Consider the following 23883-nt stretch of genomic DNA (forward strand, 5'->3'; position numbering starts at 1 on the left):
TGGAAGATCAAAGTTTATTTTCTTTTACTACCAGCATACAAAAAAAACCATATTGCACATCAAACAACCAAAACAAAAATAAAAATACTCTACTAAGGACTAACATATGTAGTTTATACAGAATAAACTTTCTGGAAATTGATCTTTTCAGTAGTTCAGGTTATGTCTTAATGGACATGACTAATTCAGCTTAGTGTTAACTAAAGCTATGTTTGATTTTTAAATACTGTACAGTTTAATAAATAAACCAAACAAAGCCTCAATGTAGAACAGTCACTGCCAATGTCACCCAGTATCCCTGCAGATTATGAGAATTTAACAAATGTATTCCAGTGGTCTGCAGATTTTTCCTCTACATACAGCATTTAAAAAACATGTATTAAAACAGACCAGTTTCCAGACTAAACTAATGGAGAAATTACATTTCAGTGCAAAATATTTTAGACTGCATTTCTTTCTAGTATTCCTCAGGTGAAGAAGTGGTTGCATATTATTAAAAATGTAACAAAAGCAGCTAATGCTTTCATAAAGAGTATTATGTTAGGGATCCCCCTCACATCTTTGCCATATTTTGAAAACAAAATAACATTTCCTATAGCCAGCAATTTTGTTTATTTAAATGTTACATATACTATCTCAAGGCACATCTGATGATATATTTATAACACAGTAGGTGTCAAAGTATGTTTAACATATGATTTCTTCAGGATCCCTCCCCTTTCTGTATTCCAAAATGGAGGAACTGAAAGTGCGGTGTCAAGACTGGCGATCCATATTCTATCTTTGGCAAGCTTATACAAGCACTATTTTAAATGTAATGTAAAAGAACTGTAAACTAGGAACTTCAGTTTATGAAACACCATTCAGCACGGCTTCTTCCTGATTATTTCCATCCTCTTGAACGGTAACTTTCTTTTCATCAGGACTGTGCTGTAGTTTAGAAGGCTCATCCCCAGGAGCTGTAGCAGGACCGTTCACGGCCTTTTCAGAAGGGCTGTTTTCATCAATCGCATCTTTTGCCTTGCAAAAACAAAACCAGGATAATTTTTAAAATTCCATCAGAATAGTGTAATCTAATTTTTCCCCTGGCTCACACAGCAGCTTTGCAATAGGAAACACCTCTTGTCTGTCTGTGCCAGTATCCTGTCACAGCATCCTGTTCCTTACCTGGTTAATTTACAGGTTACTGCTGTGTCAGACACTTGTGAGGAAATCCTGCCAAGGTTGCCCTGAGACAGCACACCCAGAAGGGTTTATTTCACTATTTCAATTTTTCAAAGAAGTTAACTGAAAAGTTGAGTTTTACACTCCTTTCAAAGTCTATAGTAAGATTAGATTTTGTTAATTACTTTGTTAATGCATCTTCCCTATTTTGATAAGCTCAGACATAACTTGTAGCCCTAAGTTCAATGTTACTTTAGAAGTAAAGGAATTCTGCTTTATTCAGTTCTGAATATTTTTTTATGATATGTAATGCCACTCTGATCCTCTAAGGAGAACAGATCTCACATCTACAGTCTTTGTAACATTAATTCTTACTCAAATAGCGTGTACAAGTCACTAAACATGCTACCTAGTATCCTCTATCTATAAAGCGTTCTAAGGATTAGTTTTCCCGACTCATCCATGGATAATTTTCCCATTTTATTAAGTAATGCTACATTAATAAGTGTTTTAAAATGCATGAAGACTTAATTTGAGCATTACACTGGATACTAGTCTGCAGTGACAGTATAAGTCTATGTCAGTTCTGTTTATTCTCTGACATTTTTTGCTTTTAATTTTTCTTGAACTCAAGTGCAATCTAAATGAAGCACTCCTTTACTGTTTTGCTGCAAGGGAAGAGAAAAAAAGGAAATACACATTTTTAAAAAAATTATCTTACCGTTTCTTTCTTGGTTTTGGCTAGTGTCTCCTTTGGAGGGTTTCTCTGTCTACTTTGAGATTCAGCTCGTGATATATAATCAGCTACTGTTACTGTTCAAAGAAAAAAATCACAGTGATGCTCACATCAGAAGTCCAATTTAGCATTAAGCTTCATCTGTCTTTTCTGTACAAGTTATGCTGTAACTGGGGGACATCTCACAAAAGGCCTTCACACTTGCAGGTATCAGCTACACAGCAAGGATCAATTTGTTTCTGTTAAATACTGTTTCACTGAAATCAGTGGCAACATGATGATCTCAAGGTGGAATCTTAAAGTTAATAAAATAGTAGTTTTGGTGCAATTGTTAAGTTTTATTGGAAAATAAGGGCTTTCTGTACTGGGTTCAAAGGGATCAGACTGCAGCTCTTTAAACTAGACTGTTTGTCATTGGGGTTTTATTATCTCGAGTAGTGAAGAATTTCACACTAATAAAATTAAGGTAAGTTAAAATATGAAAAGAATTGGGGAGGTTCAGAGTAGGGTATCACTTACGATAAAGCAGCATTCAAATCTGTGTTACTTCATGAAGCGATTGGCAAGAGAACTCACCCTCCTCCTGGTATTCAAAACGCAATCCACACAGTTAACTCGGGCTTGTGGGTGGGTGCATTAATTGTGGTGTGTGTACAGACACTTGAAGTGGCTCTCTATGAGCAAGCCAGTGCTCAAAGGCAGGACAGCCGTGTTTGCACTGCTGCAGCTACGCTTGCTGGATGCCAGCCAGGGGCTGTCTGACCTCTTTTCTTCTTACCACCTCAGAACATGCCCTTGGAGCCTGGTTTTGTCTTGTCCCACCCTCTTGTAACCACACCAACTGCGAGTCAGTTCTATCTTTAGAATACATAGTACTACAAATTTAAATACACACTTGTAGCTTTGATGAGCTAAAGCGCATTAGAGTTGGCAAGCGTCATCTGTTGGCCAGTACAGTCAATTTTATTTAGTATATCATGCATTCAGGTGAACTGTTTTTCTGGATTTAGGAATGATTGTGCAGGGAACCTACATCAGAATAGGAAGCACAACATGTGAATTGTCTGTTACAGCAACTGGACTTCCTACAACTGGGTACTTGCATAATTGTCAAGACAAGTGAGTTCCTGCACGAGGAGAATTATTTCTCTAAAAAGGAGTTTATACCCAACTCCTCTAATATACAGATGAAGCATATTTAATGCATACAGAGTAAGATATTGTTTCTTAATATTCAAATATGTAGCTAGAACCCAACACATATAGCAATGTAAATCAAATTTACAGCTAAATGACTGCAGCATGTTGTTAGCATCTGGCGGGGAATTCCTTCTATCTTAATCTCATCATAAATCCTTAGTAAGTGTTCAGTGAGTGAAATTAAAACATTAGAGCATTTTTCACAAAGACAGTATAACTACTCATGCTCTTACTGTCATATTTAAAAATATTTATTACGCAAACTGAAAATGGTATCTTGAACAAAGACATCAATAGGAAAAAAACCTGAGAAATCTTGTTTGGGAAATTCTGGGTTGTTAGAATACTTAGATTTATAAGAGAAATATCAAAGCTTTTGTAGAGATGGCTAACATCTCTTCATGTTGGTGGCTGAAATTAGTTTCTCAGAAGTATAAACTGAAATCCATTTGTACTTTTTCCACCCCTTAATAAATGCATATCACTGTTACAAAACTAGAATGTTGAGAAGTAATGGGTTACTTTGGTGGGGCGTTTTGAGTTTTTTTTCTGCCCCCAGGTTTTAATTAGTGTAACTCAACAACTTTTTTCTTCCTAATCAAATGTTGTGTGAGGACCACAGATATAAGGAAGACAAATATGGGTGAAATTCTGAGCCTGTCAACTAGAAGACCTTCTGTTCTTATGCCATGTATGTACAAGCATTTTCTCAAATCGGGCATTTATACTGAAAATCAGCTAGTTCACCTTTAACATTTCAAGTGTTAGTACACACAAAAGAAATGCAACAAGCCACAACAACAAAAAACTGGAAACATGCAATTTCATTTAGATTCCTCCTCCTTCCCACCCTCAATTTGTAGAGGACTTAAAAATATTCACAAAAGCCGAGGACTGATAGCAGCCGTTTAATACAGGCACGGGGCTGGCAGATGCCACGCGAGTTCCCTCCCGGTGCTCTGCCAGGGCACCCACACCCTGCCATTCCAACTCTTGGCTTCTCAGCCAGTGCCGAAAAGGTTGTGTCACATTCAATGCAAGTGCACAGATGCAAGTGAGTGCAGATCATGAACCTTCACATTTGTCTTGATCCTGGACCACTGTAGTCAACAGCAGCATGGCTGTTGACTTCAATGATAACTGGATCAGAAGCATAACTCTATGTCCAAGCAAAAAGTTAGACATTATAAATTAGTTTCATTAGGCAGATTAAGAACTTTGGTAAGTTCTCCTAGTAGAAGAAATGTCTTTCATCTTTATCTAGTAGTCTTATTAGTCATTGAGTAACCTTTTTATATTATGCAGCTATATGTAAAACAGCAGACACAACATTCTCTCATGCTTTTGACCTGAGATTACCCACAGCTCCACTCGAATTACCTGGCTGTCTATCTTCTGCCTGACCCCTGAAGCGACGCCTGCGGCTACGATTGCGTCGCTGGGGTTTTTTGTCACTATCATCTGCAATTGCAAAGTTTAACCATGAACTATTTCTGATGATAAAATAAATAAATAAGTTCTTCAGCAGTTTCAGCATGGGGCATTTAAAATTGCTTCTATTAAAGAGACAGGCTAAATAAGACAGGCTTAAAGATAAACAGTATTATACTGAAAACATACACAATAACACAACAGCTAAATTTTACTTTTTTGCTTTTGGCTCATTAAAACATTTAGGCATATGCTTAATGACCTCAGATTTCATTTATTTAATAAGTAACCATATGTCAGATTTTAGCCATATAACCCATGAAAGAAGAAGGGGTTTTTCTACATTATTAAGCAACAGATAATGTTCTTGTCCCAGTGAGCGTCAAGAGAATTTACTGAGGGAAAGTACTTGAGCAGAAGAGCAGAAGCTGGGTAGAGACAAATTAACAGCTGCTTAAGTAGCTTCCCTAATTACCGAGGACAAAATAGAATGCTGATCCAACAGCACTGTGCCTATGAAAACAGCAATACTCATGGGAAACACAAGTTAAGTCTTTGGTGTCTCCATCAGACAGTTCTTACAAAGGAGGCATATGAAAATACTAGTGGAGCTCAGTGAATGGGAGATTTCATGGCAGAGCCACAGTGGAAGTCTTTCGTTAATCAGACAGCAACCTTTAACAGAACAACGATTCGTCACTAACAAAAACAAACAAGTGTTTCACTACACTTACATGGACAACACATTTTTTTCTCAGCTTGTTCTGGGACTATCATCCAACTGTTTACATACCTAAACCATTCTCATTAACAGAAGCTGTATCAGACTCTGTCATTCCATCCATAAGAACAGCATCTTCATCAGTCCTTCGCCTGCGTGACCTCCTGCGACGGTTACTACTATGGTGAGATTCACTAGCATCAGTATCCACAGTCTGGTCTGATTCTGTGTTATCAAGCAAGCTGTAAGGGTTGCTGTCTGGATCTTTAAGCACTAAAGAAACAAAAAAAGTTTCCATCTAAGATACTGTAGTTACATATAATTTAATTTCCAGGCTGCTTCCATCTGTGTTTGAAAGTTTCAAAATATAAAGCAACCTTACGAAAAGGTGTAATGCACAGAACTACAGTATGTATCATTTCATAATGGTTCCTCTCTGACTCTAATCCAACAGTAAATATTCCAAGGCACCACAACAAGCACTTTTTTTATTTCACTACAAAAATTTCCAAGGTGACATTTAGAGAACTTTTACTTAAAACTGCTAAATGTTCTTTCACTTCATAGCAGCATGGTACTTCTGACACTATTGAAGTGTTGTGTAAATTGTTATCAATTAGCACAGTCAAATTCTGTTAAAACATAAGATAACTTCCAGTCTATAATTTCTTCTCACATTCTGTATCTAAACATAAGCTTAATTCAGAAGGCAGCCATAGGGAACATGCCAAAGATTTATAAACTTTGATAATAGCATCATTATGGTTGTAGTAGAGGAAGGAAATGAAGATCACTGTGAGCAGAAGAGAAATGAATAAGAATCTAACAGCACAGTGTACGAAAAGAAACTATCACACAACTCTACTGAAATCCCACAGTTTTAAGATTATAGCGTAAAAATGGAGTATTTTAAAATAGCAAGGGGTTATACAGAAAATTGCCAGGAACGAAAACTAAATTCAAACCACATTTGAAACACAGTACCAGAGCTAATGGATGACTTGCCACCACGAGGTCCACCACGCCCACGACCTCCAGATACACTACGGCCTCGTCCTCCAGGACGTCGTCTATTGTCACGTTGATGTCTGCTTTCTCTGTCATCTTCTCCTGCCAAGGACCAGTCACTAAGTTCATCTTTTCTCTCAGATTCTGTTTCAGAGGGATTAGAGAGCTCAGAGTTTGTACCTTGTACAAGAGGGAAAAGAAAATTGGAAATGAATATGAAATTTGGGATTATATTCTGGTTTCACATTCGCAAAGAAGTCTAGCAACTAGCATGGCTGTTTTTTTATATATATACATACACATATGTAAGTATTTTATATATATAAAATGTATAAATATAAAAATTACGTTTATTAATATACACTTCTAAAACCACATTAATATATGTTATTTTATGCATACACATGTATAAAAATATATGCACACATGAAATACAGATAGAGCAGACGTTACCCACATTTCTAAGATTTTCAACCTACCGTCTGTTTTTAATAACATGAGAACTAAGAGCTCAAAGATTACCAAAACCGTAATTTACATACATGGATAAATCCAGGATTAAACAGCACTTCCTCTCTTTGTGTACACACTGCAGGCATTTAGTGCAGTTTCTAGGCAACTTCTCTGAAATTCCCAAGGACAACTTTGCCACCTTATAGCTCTGATGGCTGTTGCTAAGCAACCTCTTCTGGCTCTTGTAATGCTGCTTGAACAATTTAACTGTTTATATTAAACAGCGTCCATAATCCCCCACTGTCTCTGACCTAATCAAACCCACACAGCTTTTTACTAAAAAATTCAACACCTATTTATTTTAAACATCCAGGACCTCTACTAACCATTCTGGAATAAAGGTATTTAGACCCATATGTTTCTAACCCTTTTGGGGAGGGGGGGAAGGAGTCTTCCAAATGAAAGTCTGTATGTACATAAACAAACAGCTTTCATTACAGTTTAGTCAAACAATTCATTGTGAAATAGTAAAAAATGAAGTTACAAACATCAGCACGACCATCAGAATCAACCTGACCAACATGGTGTGATCCTGGAAGGTACAGTCAGCGACAGACTATAACATCCATAAAAGGTCTTGTCTGATTTTGTAACAGAAGTGAGCTACATCTAGATGATCAAGAGTAATTTACTATAGTGAATAAGTAGATTTTTTGTTTGTTTACTGGAGCACCTATGTTTCTTTGTGAAATACATCTACATTGACATGCAGACTGCAGACTGTCTCCATTTGGGGAGCTGCTGCTGCTGAATGAAAAGCGGATGTGCACACCTCTAGGGAACTGAATAGCAGTTCCTTGTTAATTTACAAATACATCAGAATATCTAACTACATCTTAAATGCAGTTAGTTCCTAACCAAATTGGAAAAAAAAAAAAGGATTTTGTGCTGTCTCCATTTTAGATTATTTTGCTTTACTTGTCAAAAACACATTTGTAAGATGGCCATGATCACAGACATGATCTTCTCCTCCTCAATCAAAACAGCTAATGCTAATTACAGATTTTTTTTTTAACTTATGTCTTCTGAAGAGTATCTGTAGCTCTTCTCCAGCTTTGTACAATATAAGTACTACTGTTGAAGGACAAGTTCTTACCAGAGTTCAGTTTGCTCATTTTTTCAATTTAAAACTTAACTTCAACAAGAATGTAGATCTAATTAGGTGCTTTCAGCTATGTAAAAAATAAAATGGCAATGCTATATTTCAACCCTACCTTCACTCAACGATGCTGAACACAAAGAAATCTAGAGACATTTATGGATTCAAAAGTATAACGAGGACTCGCTCAACAGATGCTCAAGAAAACTCACCATAACCCGATGTGTAATTGGGGCCCCTGCGGCCTCTCCCTCTTCCACTGTAGGATCTGGAACCTTGCACCGAGGAGAGGGTGCTCTCATCGGTTGTGTAACCCTTTTCTTTTTCAGGAACTCTAGCAGAAGAAGGTCTGAAACCCATACCAATCTGACGCAATTGTTCATCAATCTGGAGCCTTTCCAGTCTTAGTTGTTCTACCTCCTACACAAAAGGAAACAAAAACAAATTGCTGAGAGGGAATGTTCTTTCCCCTCACAAAATACCACTGTGCTTCCAGTCACCTTACAAACCAGCATTCCTGGAAGAGTGTTAATATCACCTTGAAGGTGACTGCAAGCAACAGAATTCACCTACGAGTTCTGCAGTCTCTGTGTTTTGGAAGAAATCTGAAATCTTGCTCTTCAATAATTGGTTTTAAGACTATTATTATCTTTCTTAACTACACTTCACCACAGGTTTTCTAGTCAAATTTAAAAAAAAGCAAACAGACAAAGCAACATTATTCAAATTAATTCTTTATTTCTTTTAAGTCAACATCACAACTCCATATAAAGCCAACTAATCTAAATGCATAATTGTTCTAATACTACCTAGTATTAGTGAGATATTATCAAAGATTCCATCCTACCCCAACAGAGCATTAACCTCAGAGCAACAGAACACTAACACAGACAAAAACACTTGCACGTTACTTCTCAAATGCCACTTAAACCAGTGATCTTTACAGTCCAATCCTTTCAATGCCAACAGTACTGAGTAACCATGATAACGTATTTAAAGGTGTCCCTAACACTTATGGGCAAGGGGTGGGTTCAAGGTAACAAACCTTAAATCCCAATTTACAGAGTTCATCAATTGCAAATCCCACTGAAGTTGTCACTCAAAAACCTCTGTTACTTCAACCAAAGTTTCCTCTACGTATTATTTCTTCTGGAATTCACTTACCTTGAGATACGAAATGTGGTATTCTAAGAGAACTTGGACATTTCCGATGCTTTCTTTAGTACCAACAAATACAAATGGTACCATTCCCTACAGGAACAAAATGTCAGATCTTATTTTCAGGAAGAATGTTATCATCAAAACAATGCTTTCTGTTTAAATTATTAAATAATCTGTTTATATTACAGAAGTGAGCTAAACAAGCAAAGATAGTAACTGGATCTTGGGCTGCACAGATGCAGACTAGGGTGCGGGTAGAGGCTCATACATTAAGGTCTTCAAACTATCCAGCTTTCCCAACAACCTACTCTGGCAGTTGAGATAACCCGACACGTAGTGTTCATAGTGCCCCCCATACAACACAACTGCAGTCTGTGTTTGTGACAGTAGGTGTGTAGAAGCATCCACACTTTATCAACAGGTGTCCAATAGTTAATTAAAACCTTTCTTGAATTGTTTAATGTAAAATTTACTGCAAGGTGCCAATCTAAAAAAACCTTCAAAATGGTGCTCTCTATATCCACAGAAAAGTTCTAGAACTGGCTTCGTTAAACAATCCACAAGCACCTATCCTAGGAAACTACCCAAACCCCAGCCACCACGTTTCTGTAACACAGACAGCACCCCATTACAGGTTAGCCGTGAAAAAAAGGGTGCAGAGACCACAAAGGCTGCACTCGAGGCATGCCCCCAACATTCTCACTTTCTGCATATAATTTCCTACATATTCTTTGTTAAAAGATTCAACATGACTGGTTTTGAAAATAAAAATCTAATCATAGGAAGAAAGTACTTACATCTTCACGAGGCAGTTTATTTTCATTATCTCCTTCAATTCTCACCCTGACGACTCCAGACTTGTCTACAATCTCCTGAATCACTTTTCCATTTTTTCCAATAACTTTTCCTTCAGAGGGTAAGAATGGTTAATTTTGCACCCGTGTACAAACTATTTTAATGGGTTTCTTGATATTTTAAGTTGCATACAACAGAATTGTAACAACCACCTGACTCTCCTTTACCATTCACTTTGTTTCAAGGTTTTCTCCCACTTCAGAGGCACAAAAAACCCCAAAGAAAACCTCACACTGTGCCAGAAAAGGTAAAAAAGCTCCAAAATTAAACTCACTTTCTCTATATATATGCATAAAATCACAAGTATTGATGAAGATAACCACTACACACAATTTTCAAATAGAACCAGACCAAGTAAAATAGCACAGAAGTTTTGCAAATTCCTATTTTAACTTCATATATCAAAATTATTTCGACCCCTGACTCTACGTGTGCCCTCATTCAATCCTTTGTGACATTTTGACAGGCATATACAATATACATTTGTTGGGAGCCTCTTAAAAAAAAAAATCTTAAAACTACATAATTGTTTTCTGAAAATTAGTTTTGCCTTGATAACAAATGTGAGTACTGCCCGTACTTCCCATGTTACCTTTACAATATTTACTTTGAGATCATGTGTGGGATCTAAACAAAAAAGTTCTTCAGAACTTGAATGTTTAAATATCAAAAAACCGACTCCTTTGCTCCCTTATGAAAAGATTCTAGCTCTTCCTTAAACTAAAGTTATGCAGAAACATTTCTTCATCCCAGCTACAGATATATGGCATGGTGCTTAGAAACATTTAGGTTGAGATTATGAGTACAGGAAGGTAGAACCTCTGAAAAAAGGGTGTAACAGCCAAAATTGTGTGGTGGAATGCTCCATAAAGAACATTCTTTACAGCAGATATCAACATGACACAAAGTGCAAAAAGCATTAAAAATTGTTTCCTTTCCTGAACAGTTCAAAAAGCTCAGCATGTGTTTTTTTGTATCTTTTTGTCTTAAAAAAACACATGCTACAGCTAATCATTCTGTACGTCCACAGTTTCATTTTACATGGTGATCCTGTTACTACTACTAAAACAAACCACGCTCATCACAGTGTTAAACATTTTTCGATGGATAATGGCCAGCCAGTATTTGGGAAAAAGCCCTCGGTCCCCAGGAGCTTCAGTAGCTGTAACTGGCAGCTCAGCAGATGGCACTCTTCTGTCTTGGTACAGAAAGAAATGCATTGGGTACAGTGTGCTATCTTCAATTTGAGTCATCAACGATCACTACGCTTCTCCTCATAAAGCCTGGTTAAATGTCTGCGTATGTGTGTGACCATAGGCGATGTCAACAAGACGTCTGCCTCAGTCATAATGGGTATCGCAACGGATTGAAAGGAGCGTTCTCAGTTAAATGCGTTACTTTGACTAGTGCCATGATTCCTGTATGGGAATATTCGCACTGGTTAGAATGCTAACCAAAATACGCCAAACCTCAATTTGTAAAACATTAGATATAGGAAAGTTCCTTGGTTCAACTAGTTTTGCTGAATGAGATTAGAGAAGAAAAAGCGTTGATGTACAAACTAACAATTAATTTGCTAAATGCTGGAACAAGCTTTAGCATTTGGTAGATGAGAATCAAGTTGCAACAGATACATCATTTGCAGAGGTCCTATTAAAAAAACCCAACAAAACACTACACCTTAACTTGCTCAAGTTACAAAACCTTGAAAGAATATTTTTTAGGAGTTTGCACACAAATTACTTAGATTATACAGTTTATAATGTGCAAGTTATAAGCCCCAACCCATGAGAGGTTACAGCATGGTTTTCCACCTCTGTTTTGGCTAATCCAAACTACACCTGCACTCTCAACACTCCCTTCACACTTGCACTGTCTGGGAGCTGCTGATGTCGAGCAGGAAGCTGCCAGACTCAGAGAGCACCAGCAGCAGGAGTAGAACGAGGGAAATGGAAAAAGCACCCTGTGAAGACTGGACTAGGGAAAGTTGTGTTTTTTTCTTGCAGGGGAACAGAGACTAGCCCCACCTCTAGGTAGCTTATAAGACAGAAGCTACCATAATATGTATTTCGAAATTTTGGGAAGCTACACCTTCATAAAACTGAAACATGGAAATATGCCCATTTCTAGACTGCGGATGAGACTGACAAGTGCAGCTTATTTATACAGCAGCTCACCACCCAGCCACCACCTCCAACAAATCTGAACCCAGGAGGAAGCAGTTACACGAGAATTGTCTTGCATCATTCTTGCAACTCAGCTGTAGTACTTCCACATTAAACTCTGGAATTTAGTTTCACCACTTCTAAGTAGTCAATTTAGATTTTTAATAGAATCTGAACTTCAAATATTACCATTAAATTAGATAGTACAAGTCTGTAATCAAACCTTTTAAAGTGTTAAAATCCTGGCAAAGCATTATTCAACAATAATACATGTAATTTCTTAATAATTCCCTGATACATACAGTTTTAAAAGATTAACCTCTTTCTACTTAAATAGAGAAATCAAATATTGTACTGGCATCTAAATCTTCTTTGCAAAGACATGCTGATTAGGCTCCCTTTCCTCAAGTTGTTAAGTTTTAGCAGTATTACGTACCAACAAGGTTCCTGGGAACTTGAATAAAATCCTCCACAAATTCCAAGTAACTTCTAGCCTTTTTTACTGCATCAGCAGTCTAGAAATGAATTTAAAGAAAAGGAGTTTATTTGTGAATGTAATATGTTAAAAATAAAACCTCACAGCAACAGCTGCAAGCCTTCCAAACATAAAAAAAAAAATTTTCAAAAGGAGAAGAACAGAGACAGGATTAATCTATTTTTTAACTAAATGTTATAGAAAAAATTAAACAAAATTTTCACAAGCAAAGCACCAGTAATGAATAAAACAACTTTTGCATGCTATTTTAACATTTTTTAAAATATTATCTGCAACTTATTACAAGTAAACACCAGACAAAATATCTTACAGATATATCTTGAAGCAGTTTCTGGTAGACATTAATTGGGAAAAACTGGCTAATTATTTTTCTCGAAAATAAAGACATAATTTTTAAATCTAGAATCCATTTATTAAAAAAACAAAATCAATGTAACAATTGTCACCAAGATTCTGTACTGAAAAGAAATAAATTTGTAAGAAGTCCTACCAGCATTCAAAGAAACTTAAGCTTACAAGGCTACTATGTCAAAAGAAACTTTGGATCACACATCTCATTTCACCTGACGCTGCAGTGAAAGAAGACTATCATGGCTCTGATCAGATGGGCAAGCCGTAACACTGTAGTTTGTCTCTGCATTTTCCTCTAAACTGCTTTGGAACCATCCAGTTTTTCTGGATGGAGGTACCACAAGCAGCAGTTCAGGCAGAAGGGGAAGGGTCTTGGAATCAAAGTGGTCTTGACCAGACAAGGAAAAAGCATGAACAGCACCCCATACAGTTTAGCTTCCCTCTAATCACATAGCTTTCCAATATTCTCTATCTCCCTGTTCCTCCCCTTGAAGATTCTGGCCCTAAGCAACACTGAACTTTTATTCAAACAAACCATTAGCTATGGGACCCTGACTGCCATGTCAGACACGGCATCACCACTCCCACACATCTCACAGCCTCAAACTGTCACCCATGCACTCAGCCACTCGGACCTAGCTGCTTGCCAACGTCAGCGGAAAAGAGGAAAAAAAGAGTACACAAGTGCATGCAGAGGCTGAAACCCTCATCATGTGGAATATTTAGGTTGCCTGGCTTTTTTAGAAGCAGCTATCACTTCTAGGAAAGACAAGGCTGGATGTGTCTAAAGGCATTTTATTTAGGGGGCATCTGGTCTTTATAATCATTGCTGTGCACTACTGTAAGAGGCTGGTGACAGTTGTAACCTTTCTGCAAGTTTCAGCATCACATCATTCACATTAAAGAGATCAAAACCAGAATACACTACATATGCTACTCTTGGCCTCCCCTCAGCAATACCAACTTCATCTGACCCTTGGATCACAACCAGGTTCTACTCCTGACATGCATGAAGCATACATAAATCAAAACCACAGATTCCTGAAACAGCAGACAACCAAGGATTTCTAAAAGCATTAACACCAGAGACCCAGGTGTTGGTGGCACCTGTAGAGTCAGTAACATGGGATAAAAACCCTCAAGAAATGTTCTGACAGGGCCCTGGTGACAGTGGCATCTTTGTCACTTCTCTTCTGCCTCCTGAATTGTTTTGGTCCAAAGACCAGCCACATTTCAAAGCACTTGTGAGATTTAAAGTTCATCAGTTAGAGAGGCACACAAATGGGATTAACTTGAAGCAAACCAGCATTATTTTCTCAAAGCCAGCATTAAATTGCCAAAATAAAGGCTCAGAAGCAGCAGATATATGCTCTAACACATTTGGCTAGGTCAGAGGAGCAGACACCACACCACACCACACAAACTACAAATAAATCAGGGAGAGAACCAACAAGAACAGCATATACAGTCTGGAGGGAAAAAAATAAAAATCTGTGATTAAAATAGGAGCAAACAACATTTCTCGCAGGTTGACAGAGATGTACAGTGCAGTTACAGAAACTGTGCACCAGCACTTGGACTGATCAGGACAGAACACATCTTACGGAGGTCACCACTGCAATGAAGTCTCGTATTTCCAGCACATGCAGTACAAGCTGCCATAGTGTAAAACACACACATAGAGACTCAGACTACTACTCAGCTGTTCCCAGTTCTTTGTTCTGGGTACAGCTCTCACCCCTCTAACAGCAGATACAGAAATGCTCAGATTCATACAGTTTCCCCCTTACCTCTCCATAGATTCTGAAAGTACCAGTATCCTCCTCAAGTTCAATGGCAGTAACTCCTGGAACCTTTCTGGCTTGTTGGATGTTACTGCCATGCGTTCCTATAGCAAGTCCCATTAAATCTTCTCTGACTACAAATTCCTCATGAAATGCTGCAGCAAGCTGTTTTGTGCACTGAAGGAAAGAAAACAAGTCAGCCACATGCACTCCATGTAATGTACAGCTATGTGCTCAGTTTCAAGCAACAAGATTTACAAGCTATGGCTTACTTCTAAGTGTTTTGTAGCTTCTTCATTTCTTGACATAAGCATAAGTTTGGTACGAATGCTGCGCAAATGCATGTCACTCAGTATATTCACTCTCTTCACTGTTGCTTCACTGGCAGACTACAAAACAGAAGGAACAGTTTCATTTTTTAACCAAATCCACATTTAAAGAATAAATCAGGAACCTACTTAAACTAAATCATAAACACGATCCAAATTTCCAGTAGTTACATGGACATTACTCTTCCTCTACACAAAGCATGAGAAAGTCAGCTCCACCTCTGGAAACCAACAATTTTCTGTTCTCACAGTGTATTTGACACTAAAGATTTTGCTACTGGATATACACAGTACCTCTTTCCCCTTCATGTTCCCCAGACAAACAAATTAAGTATCATTCTACCATACACATACTTGTCACTCACTGTCTGAATTGCAGAGCTAAGGAAATAAGCAAGGAAAACACAATTCTGGATTCTGAGGTTCAAGCGGATAATATTAAGTAAACAGAACTGTGAAGAGAAACTAATGCTGGGAAAAGCCTACATAATAAGAGAAAACCATCACAGAAGAATCAAAGTGAACAATTCCTTAATGGCAATGGTGAACTGGTGCAGTCCTTCACGTGGAAACCCAGCTGTAGGTCAAAGCACACAGTGTAACACAGTATGGAGGGAAAACCTACTGCTCCAGAGCAGAGTAAGCCTCGAGCCATCTGCACAAATCAGTGAAACGGCACTCAGTTGTGGACGACAAAAATCATAAAAACAATGAGACTGAAAGCTGCTCCTAAATTCAGGCTGTAAGCAGTGCAGTACTTGTAGTCATGCCAAAAGGCCTAACCCCGAAGACTAATTTAAACACATCTACTTATATTAAATCTCTCATAATTTACATAGCTGGACAAGTTGAACTATTTTCCATACAATACAGCTGGCCAGATACTTCCCATAAATAACATACTGAAAACTCATGCAACATGCACACAGAAATGATTACTTACCAGTATTATTAGTTGACCAGTTTCAGCGTGATAAAAAATTCGACATGCTCCCACAGCTTTCTTGAAATCTTTATGTGCATTTTCGTTAGCACACCTAAGGAGATAAAATGATTGTTACTTCAACAAGCTGCATCAAAACAGAACATGTAATATCACCACCAGAACCAAGAACGCTTACAGCAAAGACTGCCCAGAAACTGGAAGATTCCCATTCTCCTTAACATGGTTCCAGGGCTTTTCCTCTGTGGACTATATGCCATCGTGGCTATTTGACAAGTCTCAGTACCAGAGGCTCACTGGGACTGCATCACCTGTGCAAGCCTAAACCAAGACCTGAAGCTTCCATCTCGGAACTTGCTTTTTGTCCCCACCCCAAATGCTCGGCAGGGATACCAGTCAGCAGTTTCTAAAATCGCTACTGCAGCCACAGCACCCTTATGGCTCTTCACTGACCTGTAAACTGGCCTCTAAAATACAAGCCAAGGGGGAGGGTTTCCTCCTCAAATACAGTAAATGCCATATTAAAGTGAGAAGAGCTACTCACGCATCTCTCAGATCTTCAGGAACATCCACCGTGCACTTGAAAAAGGTGTTCTTTTTGACAGTTTTATTTTGATTCACAGGTCGGAGTCGTTCATAAGTGACAATCTCATTGTAAGTGGCATCACAAGCAGCATATTCAATGACATAAAACTATGGAAGAATTTTTTTTTAAATGGTAATCAGTAGGGAACAACAAAGATGAAGTAGCATCATCACCAAGAAAGTACAAAATATGAATATACATACTAAAACATAAATCTGAGTTGATATAATACTACAATTCTACACAAATGAGCCTGGACATATTTCAGTACCCATCTGATACCTCAGTGAAGTCAGGGCACCATGTCCACACAACTTCAGTCCCATAAAGATACCAGCCACCTGGAGATGAAAAATCACTTTTTTCCTTACAAAAATACTAGAAAGTGAACAATTGGATAAAACTGCACCTAAATTCAGAATCTGGAATGTTTCCTTTACTACTTTTTTGAAATAAGTAGCATAGCAAGGTAACTGATAGTAAAATTCCAAATTTCTGTAACATAAGAGAAGCAGATTAGCCTCAAATGACACACTATCATTTAAATGAGTTTGTCTCCTTTTCTCTTGTCTTCTTAACAAGCTCTTCATCCACAAGGATCAAGACACAGCATCTTCCAGTTCACCACCACTTTGCCCTCAGAGTTCAGTAGCAGTTACTACTTGTTGAGGGTTTTTAAACAATAGCAGAATTTGGACCTTTTTTTCCTCAACCATGTTTCCTTTGGTTTTAGAAATCTAATGCAGTAGAAGCATCAAAACACAGGATCCTTCCTACTATGAACTTAAATTCTCTTGCTGTCATTTCACAGAACAAAGCTTTAATGAGACTGTATCAGATCCTGCCAGAGCTCTATACACTTAAGTGTTTCCACCTACAAGTTACTTTGCAGGTGCAACCCCTAGTAGCCAACAGTAAAATACAAACTTGACATATGTAAAAGCAAATCAACCAGTGTCTTTCCACTACGCTCACTAGAAATACACACACAAAAAAGAACCCACAGCAACACACACTGATAGCTACAGCATGCTTAATTTATGGAGTTTAAACACTTGACTTTAACCATAGGTGAAGCATACTGCTTTACTTAACTTTTATCACCAAGTTCAAGTCACAGAGTAGGTCCGTTAGAAGTCCTGTTCTTATGTATGCAGACAGTCCTCTCCTCCACCAAGCAATTGAACTACTAATAACAGAAGCGACTTGCTCAGCTATAAAAACACAGTCGTGTAAAGCAGCACAGGTCACTCCAAAGTGATCTCAACTTAGAATTCTGTTTTGTCATGGCTTAGTACGGGCAGTACTTTCTTCATAACTTGTCCATCACAAAGATCTTTCATATTTTCTGTATTTAACGTAACAGCATGAAATCAGTAGGTTTTAAAATAATTTACCTCTCCTTTCATCATTCGAACTTTTGCCAGCCACCAGCCACAAGGTTCTTGGTCATTTGCTCTAGAATAAACCTGAAAATGAAAGTGGTAAGAAACACTGAGAGCACATACAGACATAATTCACTTGCCTGCACATACAATGAAGAAAGAACACCTCAACTTTTCTCCTTTTATTAAAATGGATCAGTATGCTACACAAAAGTAATTTTTGCATAAATTACCCAGGCACACGCTTCTTGCACAGGTTTTTATTATTTTGCACTACAAGGACTGTGAATGGACTTCCTTTGCATAGATTACTGATAATTCAATATAAATCTCTAAAGGAAGACAAAACCTTGGCTCAGTGCTTATTCAGGTGCAACTCCTCACCAAATTCAAACACTGTTGTCACACCGAAAGTTCACACATAGAAGTAACTCCCCAGTTAAGACTTTTGTTTTGTCCTTGGCTTACTTGATATACGTAGGACTAGCAAATGAACAAAGTCATCATATGACTACATACTCCAACAAATGCTACCAAGTTAATGTAAGATCAGATACAGAGCAGATGACTCCTTCCATTTCTCTCATCTTCTCTAAGTTTCGTTTATTCCTTATACACTTCTGACAGGCCAAAGTCATCTGCATGCAGACTAAACAAGAAGTTTCGCAATAGCAAGGACACAGAAAATGATCCTTTACATTTAACCTCTACCAAAGCCAACAAATAGGACGTATTTCAAAGAAAATAACAGAAAAACCCAGGACCTGTACTATACTGTTTCTTAGATTACTAGCCCTAAACTAGAATGGTATCCTAAAGAAACCCATTACCTTGATTTGAAGGACAAGTAAAGTGAAAAGTAGAAGTGAAACTGATTACTAAATTACTAAGGACACTACAATGAGCTGGGAACAGAACATGCACCTTTTAATTTCCCAGTTTAATACATCAATTCCAATTAACACCGTTTCTTTGTGAATCAGTATAATTCACACAATTTCCTACCAGATTGTACCAGATATTTCATCTGGGTTAGAACTCTTGTTATTGGAAGAGTTTTAAGGCTTCTTCACATCAAAACATTTCCAACAGTTACATTCCAGATCTAAAATTAAGATTACCTAAAGTTTTAGATTCTTTAGAAGTTCCATTGATAATTCTGTGAAAAAACTGAAATGTCACCGTTTCACTGAAAACATAAATCCATTACTAGAGACATGCTCCATTTTAAATCTTCGCTTTGCTAATGTACGTATAATCATCATCACCACCTTGAACGGACCACCAATTATGTACCAGGACAGTCCATTAGGATAAACTCACCTCCACTTCATCTCCTTCACCAATTTCTTTTTTGATATCAGGGGGTGGTGGTAATCTGACTTCATTAAAGGGTACCTGGCGCTCTGGTTGCCAACTGAAAGTTGAAGAGACATTACACATTATTTCTAGAATTTTCCTGCTGTTTTCTTAGTTTATTTTTAAAACTCCAAGTTTAGTTAAAACTCGCTCTTTCCATATAACCAAGTCTGTTTCTTCATTGCTAGAAAGCAAACCTTATAAAAGCAAAGGACCAAAATAACTCTGTAAAGACAAAAATAATACGTGGGAAGATATTTAATGACAAAACAATTTTTAAGTTAATTTAAAAATTGAACTTGACTGGTTCACTAAATAGCTTCCACAAAATCCCAGTGAAAAGATTAGTAGATGATGTACTTACATTTCTACTGTTCAAGTTACAAAGCTTTTACATGGATGTAAGCTTATCTGTGCAGTTCACCATGGGGTTCGTGCATTTTTTCACCACGGGGTTCGTGCATTTTTTCACCACATACTTCACATTTCAACTGCTCACAACCAATGTTTTAAATATTCCAGGAAAATCAGACTCTGATCATTAACAAAACTTTATATTTTTACCTATAAACTTGTTATCATTCCTCAATAAGTGTGTGGCAAATGGATTCAGTTCAAAACATACCTTTGTATCTGCTTATCAATACCAATTATTACTAGACAGATAAAATTAGAATTTTACCTTCTTGCACAGAAAGGCTATTTATTTTACCATAGCTGACTCTACAAAGCATTCTACTTGTAGAAGTGTATATATTAGGTGCATTTTATAAAGACTGCTGGATCAACTCACACCCTCTGCTTCTCCTGAAATCCCTTTCCCTTCTACTCTGTGAATGTCACAGAATACCACCAGCTGCTCCTTCCTCTTTCAGTTAGAAACCCAACTGTAGGCTACAGAGGTTGAAATAACAACAGAGACAAAACAACCCTCAAAGAACTTATTAACTTACAATACCTGAGGGACTTTGATGTGCTATCTGACAAAGCATTCCAATGTCCATAATTTATGCCCATCTTAATCACAGTTCACATCAAGTACCGACAGGATCCAGAACCAACTTGTTAACAGTAAGGGTTACCACAAGTAATTTGTTTTGCTTACTTCTAATACATACAGACAGAGCAGCCTAGGTTAGTGGAACAATTCTCAGCATTAGGAGCAAAGGGCACTTCTGCCGCTTCCTACAGGATGGACACATTTATAATTTCCTCTGAAAAGACAGCTTACACTCAAGTACCTCACTTAAAGATGTAAGGTATCCATTTGGTTTTGCTCTAGCCATTATTATATGCTTAATTTTTCTTCTAACTACAGTGGAACTTTGAAAAGCAAGAAAAAAACCCCATGAAGATCATGGACAGCTTTTGTTGAAGCTGGAAAGTATTTTGACCATAAAATGTTATTCAATTCATTCTATTTCTGAGAAATGGTGAAGGGGGCTGGCAAAAACAACTTGCAATTCAACTGCCCTTGCAACTACAATGGCCACTGAACCCAGGGTTTGTGCTTTTCCTTCCCCTCTCTGCCTTCATGAAGCTATTACTGTCACCGATGCAAAGGCAAATAGTAAGAATTGAGGACAAAATGCATTCCCTAAATTATAGCATACATACAACTTCAGTTTAGAAACCCTATGAGCATAATAATCATAACCGAACAGGATCAAAAATGTTGTAAACGCAAGTGAGCTGCTTAAAGTTCTCTTGAGAGCGTCAACTCTGCCTTGTAGTTAAAGAATCTAGCAAACGGGAACTTACAGAAAGTTATAAAATGCCCATAATGAGATGCTATGATTGAAGAGACCTTGTACCTTCAATAAAATCCACCTGAAGCTGCAGTAGGCTGATTTTGGTTCCACCTCTAATCATCTAAAAGAACTCCATCTGCTAGAAGCAGATGGGCCAATAATGACTTACCCTTATCAACTGCAAGATGCTTTGGTATTTTTTTATAAAACAGTGGAAAAGCACACAGAAGGCTGTTTTCAGAATACAAGGAGTCAAAGTTTCACTAGCAAAAAGTCCAAAATTGAAGCATTTCACTGGTGAAATGCAAAAAAAAAAAAAAAGAAAAAAGTTTTAAGAAATTACTTGTGACTCACTACAAATTACTTAAGAGGATCTGACAGAACTGATGCCTAATAAATTACAAAAAAAGGAAGTGCTTGCTTCTTACAACAGAGACTGTTTTCTTCAATATGGCTGCGTCAAACTCTAGTGGGCCTATATGAAATTGCACCTCAAGACCCAATTTTCTGTCTCATACAGTAATAAGTTTCCGGTTCCTGAAGCAGCTGCATTCATTCTCTGTCTCCTTACCTCCAAAAAACGGTTCTTAAAACAACCAAGGATACCTGCTCAGAGATTAATTATTGCTATGGTCACAAAATCGTCATTAGCAGTCTGTGCTAGTACACCAACTTGGGAACCTTACACTATCTGTAGATAAAGACTGGTCCACAATAGCAGAAAACGCAAACTAAAAATTTAGACTGCCTTTAGCAGAGTAGATGCATTTACTTCGTTAGTGCTGATCACTGTCACAACTGAATGATGCATTCAGGACAGGACACTTGCCAGCTTTGGTTCTACTAAAGCCCTTATGAATTTAACTCAGTAAAATGCGTAATAATTTATCAGATTTATACCACAGAATAATTAGTCTAGAACTGTATACACACTTCCTGATAAGACCTATTTTTGGTCAACAAAACACTCGCCATATGTTGTAGCCCATCCTTTTTGGAATATGGCTGCTACTGCCAGGCTCTCTGTAGAACACACAGATGACATGGATACTAAACACTGGCAACACGTTTGCCAACAATTAGACCCCTGCTGTGAACCACAGGCACTTCCTTTCGCTTACTTGGTCTCTACAATGTTGATGTCAAAGAGCCTCCTACCTTAACAAAAAGCTACATGGGTGTTGAATATGAAACTGAAGATTTGTCACATCTTCTCAGATCATGGATAGGATGAAGGACCCAAGTTGTTTTTTCTGTTTGTTGGGTTTTGGGGTGAGGGTATGAAAACCTAGGAGACAGTAACTTCCACATCCACCGTACTGCAGTAAGTGTTAGTATTATGGTTGCCACCTCATCTTCTAACTATTTTTCATCAAAGAAGGGCAACAAAATACACATTAGAAAGAAACAAAGACTGGACTTTTGCAGGGTCAACCCTAGGATTACTTCTTCCGCTGCTCCCCCCAGATTTATTTGTATACATCTGTGTGTATGTATATATATACACACATATAAAAATATATAAGTATGAATGTATACACGTAGATCCTAGGATTATATATTCAGGATTACAAAACACTGTTTATAATAAACACACACTCACACGCTCCCTAGTATTACCATTACTACCCAGCAATCTTTCTGGAAGAAAGGTTAAAAGACTAATCTACAGGTTGCTGCCGGCAGAGTTTAGTAACAATTTTCCCACCAAAAGCTGACACACTTTTAGGATCTCCACCTAGCAACTGGAAGGGAAACAGGAAAGAGAATGTAGCTCCCAGAATATCTTAAATTATCCCTGGAATCTCCCAGGTAATCCATGGTGTTATCAATCTGAACGCTTAACAACAGGTTTTCGTTTGTACTTTATCATCCCATGGATTATCTTCGACTTGCCACTACAAGTCCCTAGTAGCACTGCGTGTTTCTATATTAAATGAAGGCGGCCTTGGGGATAATTCTTTCTCCAGATTTGCTGACAGACTTGCACTCATACACTAAAAAATGTCAGGTCTTTAGACTGGCTATGTATGTATATTTATTTTCTTAATAGATAAAAAGAAAAATCATCACTGTCAGGATACTTCTATCTATTCCTCTCTGGTTGAGAACACTGATCCGTATTCCTCACATTAGACATACAGAGAATTGTTTATTTAATAGAAGTATTTTGGTATTTTCCCTTTGTCTACTTTAGTACAAGAGCATCAGGCCTCGGCCACTGATTAGTATTTTAATTAAATTTAGTTGTCACATCAATGGGCATCACTGGAGACACCAAAAAAATGTAAAGGACTGCAAGCAATGAGTTTGAATTCTGATACAGCGATTCAAGAATGTAGTCTGAACAGAATAGGGAGCTTGTACTTCTATACCTTTCTAATGAAATCTACTGCCTCTTAATGTCAAAACAAACAGAACACACCACCAAAACAACAAAATCAAAATACTAACCTAATACTCAAATGATTACTTTTAAATAAAAATACTTACTTGTTTTCAAATACAACTGTGAGCGAGTCCTCATGAACATCCTTGATAAATCCCTAAAACAAAAACATTTTTATTGTAAGAATGCATGTGAAATCAAAACAAGGCATCAGTTTCAATACAGACCGAAACTACGCCAGTCGATCACCACTAATACTGTGGTTCCAGTTTAGGAAAGTTCCAAGACACGATCCCGCCGTTCACTGGAGATTGCTGATATTCTCAGTTGGCTATTCGAAGAAATACACTGCACGTGTATTGTTTCAAATGACTGCTCAAATCAGACCGGCACATTTACAACTGAAAACTCTATCAGAGTTTCGTATTTTATCTACAAGTGCGCACTACTGTTTTAC

General features: G+C 37.6%; 1 protein-coding gene across 4 annotated transcripts; it reads right to left on the reverse strand.

The window, feature by feature from the left end:
* On the reverse strand, positions 1-23577 carry FXR1 (fragile X mental retardation, autosomal homolog 1). 4 transcript variants are annotated; one of them, XM_010074840.1, is made up of 17 exons: positions 23531-23577; positions 19251-19344; positions 17940-18011; positions 16501-16649; positions 15957-16050; positions 14957-15073; positions 14691-14861; positions 12490-12568; positions 9831-9940; positions 9037-9123; positions 8235-8292; positions 8085-8147; positions 6237-6440; positions 5325-5525; positions 4481-4561; positions 1886-1977; positions 1-1020 (listed from the first exon to the last, which is right to left on the reverse strand). In XM_010074840.1, exons 3-17 carry the CDS (start codon positions 17952-17954, stop codon positions 850-852), a joined length of 1692 nt encoding a protein of 563 aa, XP_010073142.1. In that variant the 5' UTR covers positions 17955-18011; positions 19251-19344; positions 23531-23577; the 3' UTR covers positions 1-849. The 4 variants fall into 4 exon arrangements, with proteins under 4 accessions (XP_010073142.1, XP_010073141.1, XP_010073139.1 ...); XM_010074839.1 differs by lacking the exon at positions 4481-4561; XM_010074837.1 differs by having other exon boundaries at positions 8085-8292.
* Between the last annotated feature and the right edge of the window lie 306 nt (positions 23578-23883).

Source organism: Pterocles gutturalis, unplaced genomic scaffold (genome assembly GCF_000699245.1).
Source record: "Pterocles gutturalis isolate BGI_N339 unplaced genomic scaffold, ASM69924v1 scaffold45852, whole genome shotgun sequence".
Classification (NCBI taxonomy): domain Eukaryota; kingdom Metazoa; phylum Chordata; class Aves; order Pterocliformes; family Pteroclidae; genus Pterocles; species Pterocles gutturalis.

Bases quoted from the DNA above. Each gene is read 5' to 3' on its own strand.
- FXR1 (XM_010074837.1), bottom strand. The intron at 12,569-14,690 runs GTAAGGGGGAAA...ATTCATTTCTAG, and splicing joins CTTTCAGAATCTATGGAGAG to ACTGCTGATGCAGTAAAAAA. The intron at 9,941-12,489 runs GTACGTAATACT...TACCCTCTGAAG, and splicing joins AGTTCCCAGGAACCTTGTTG to GAAAAGTTATTGGAAAAAAT.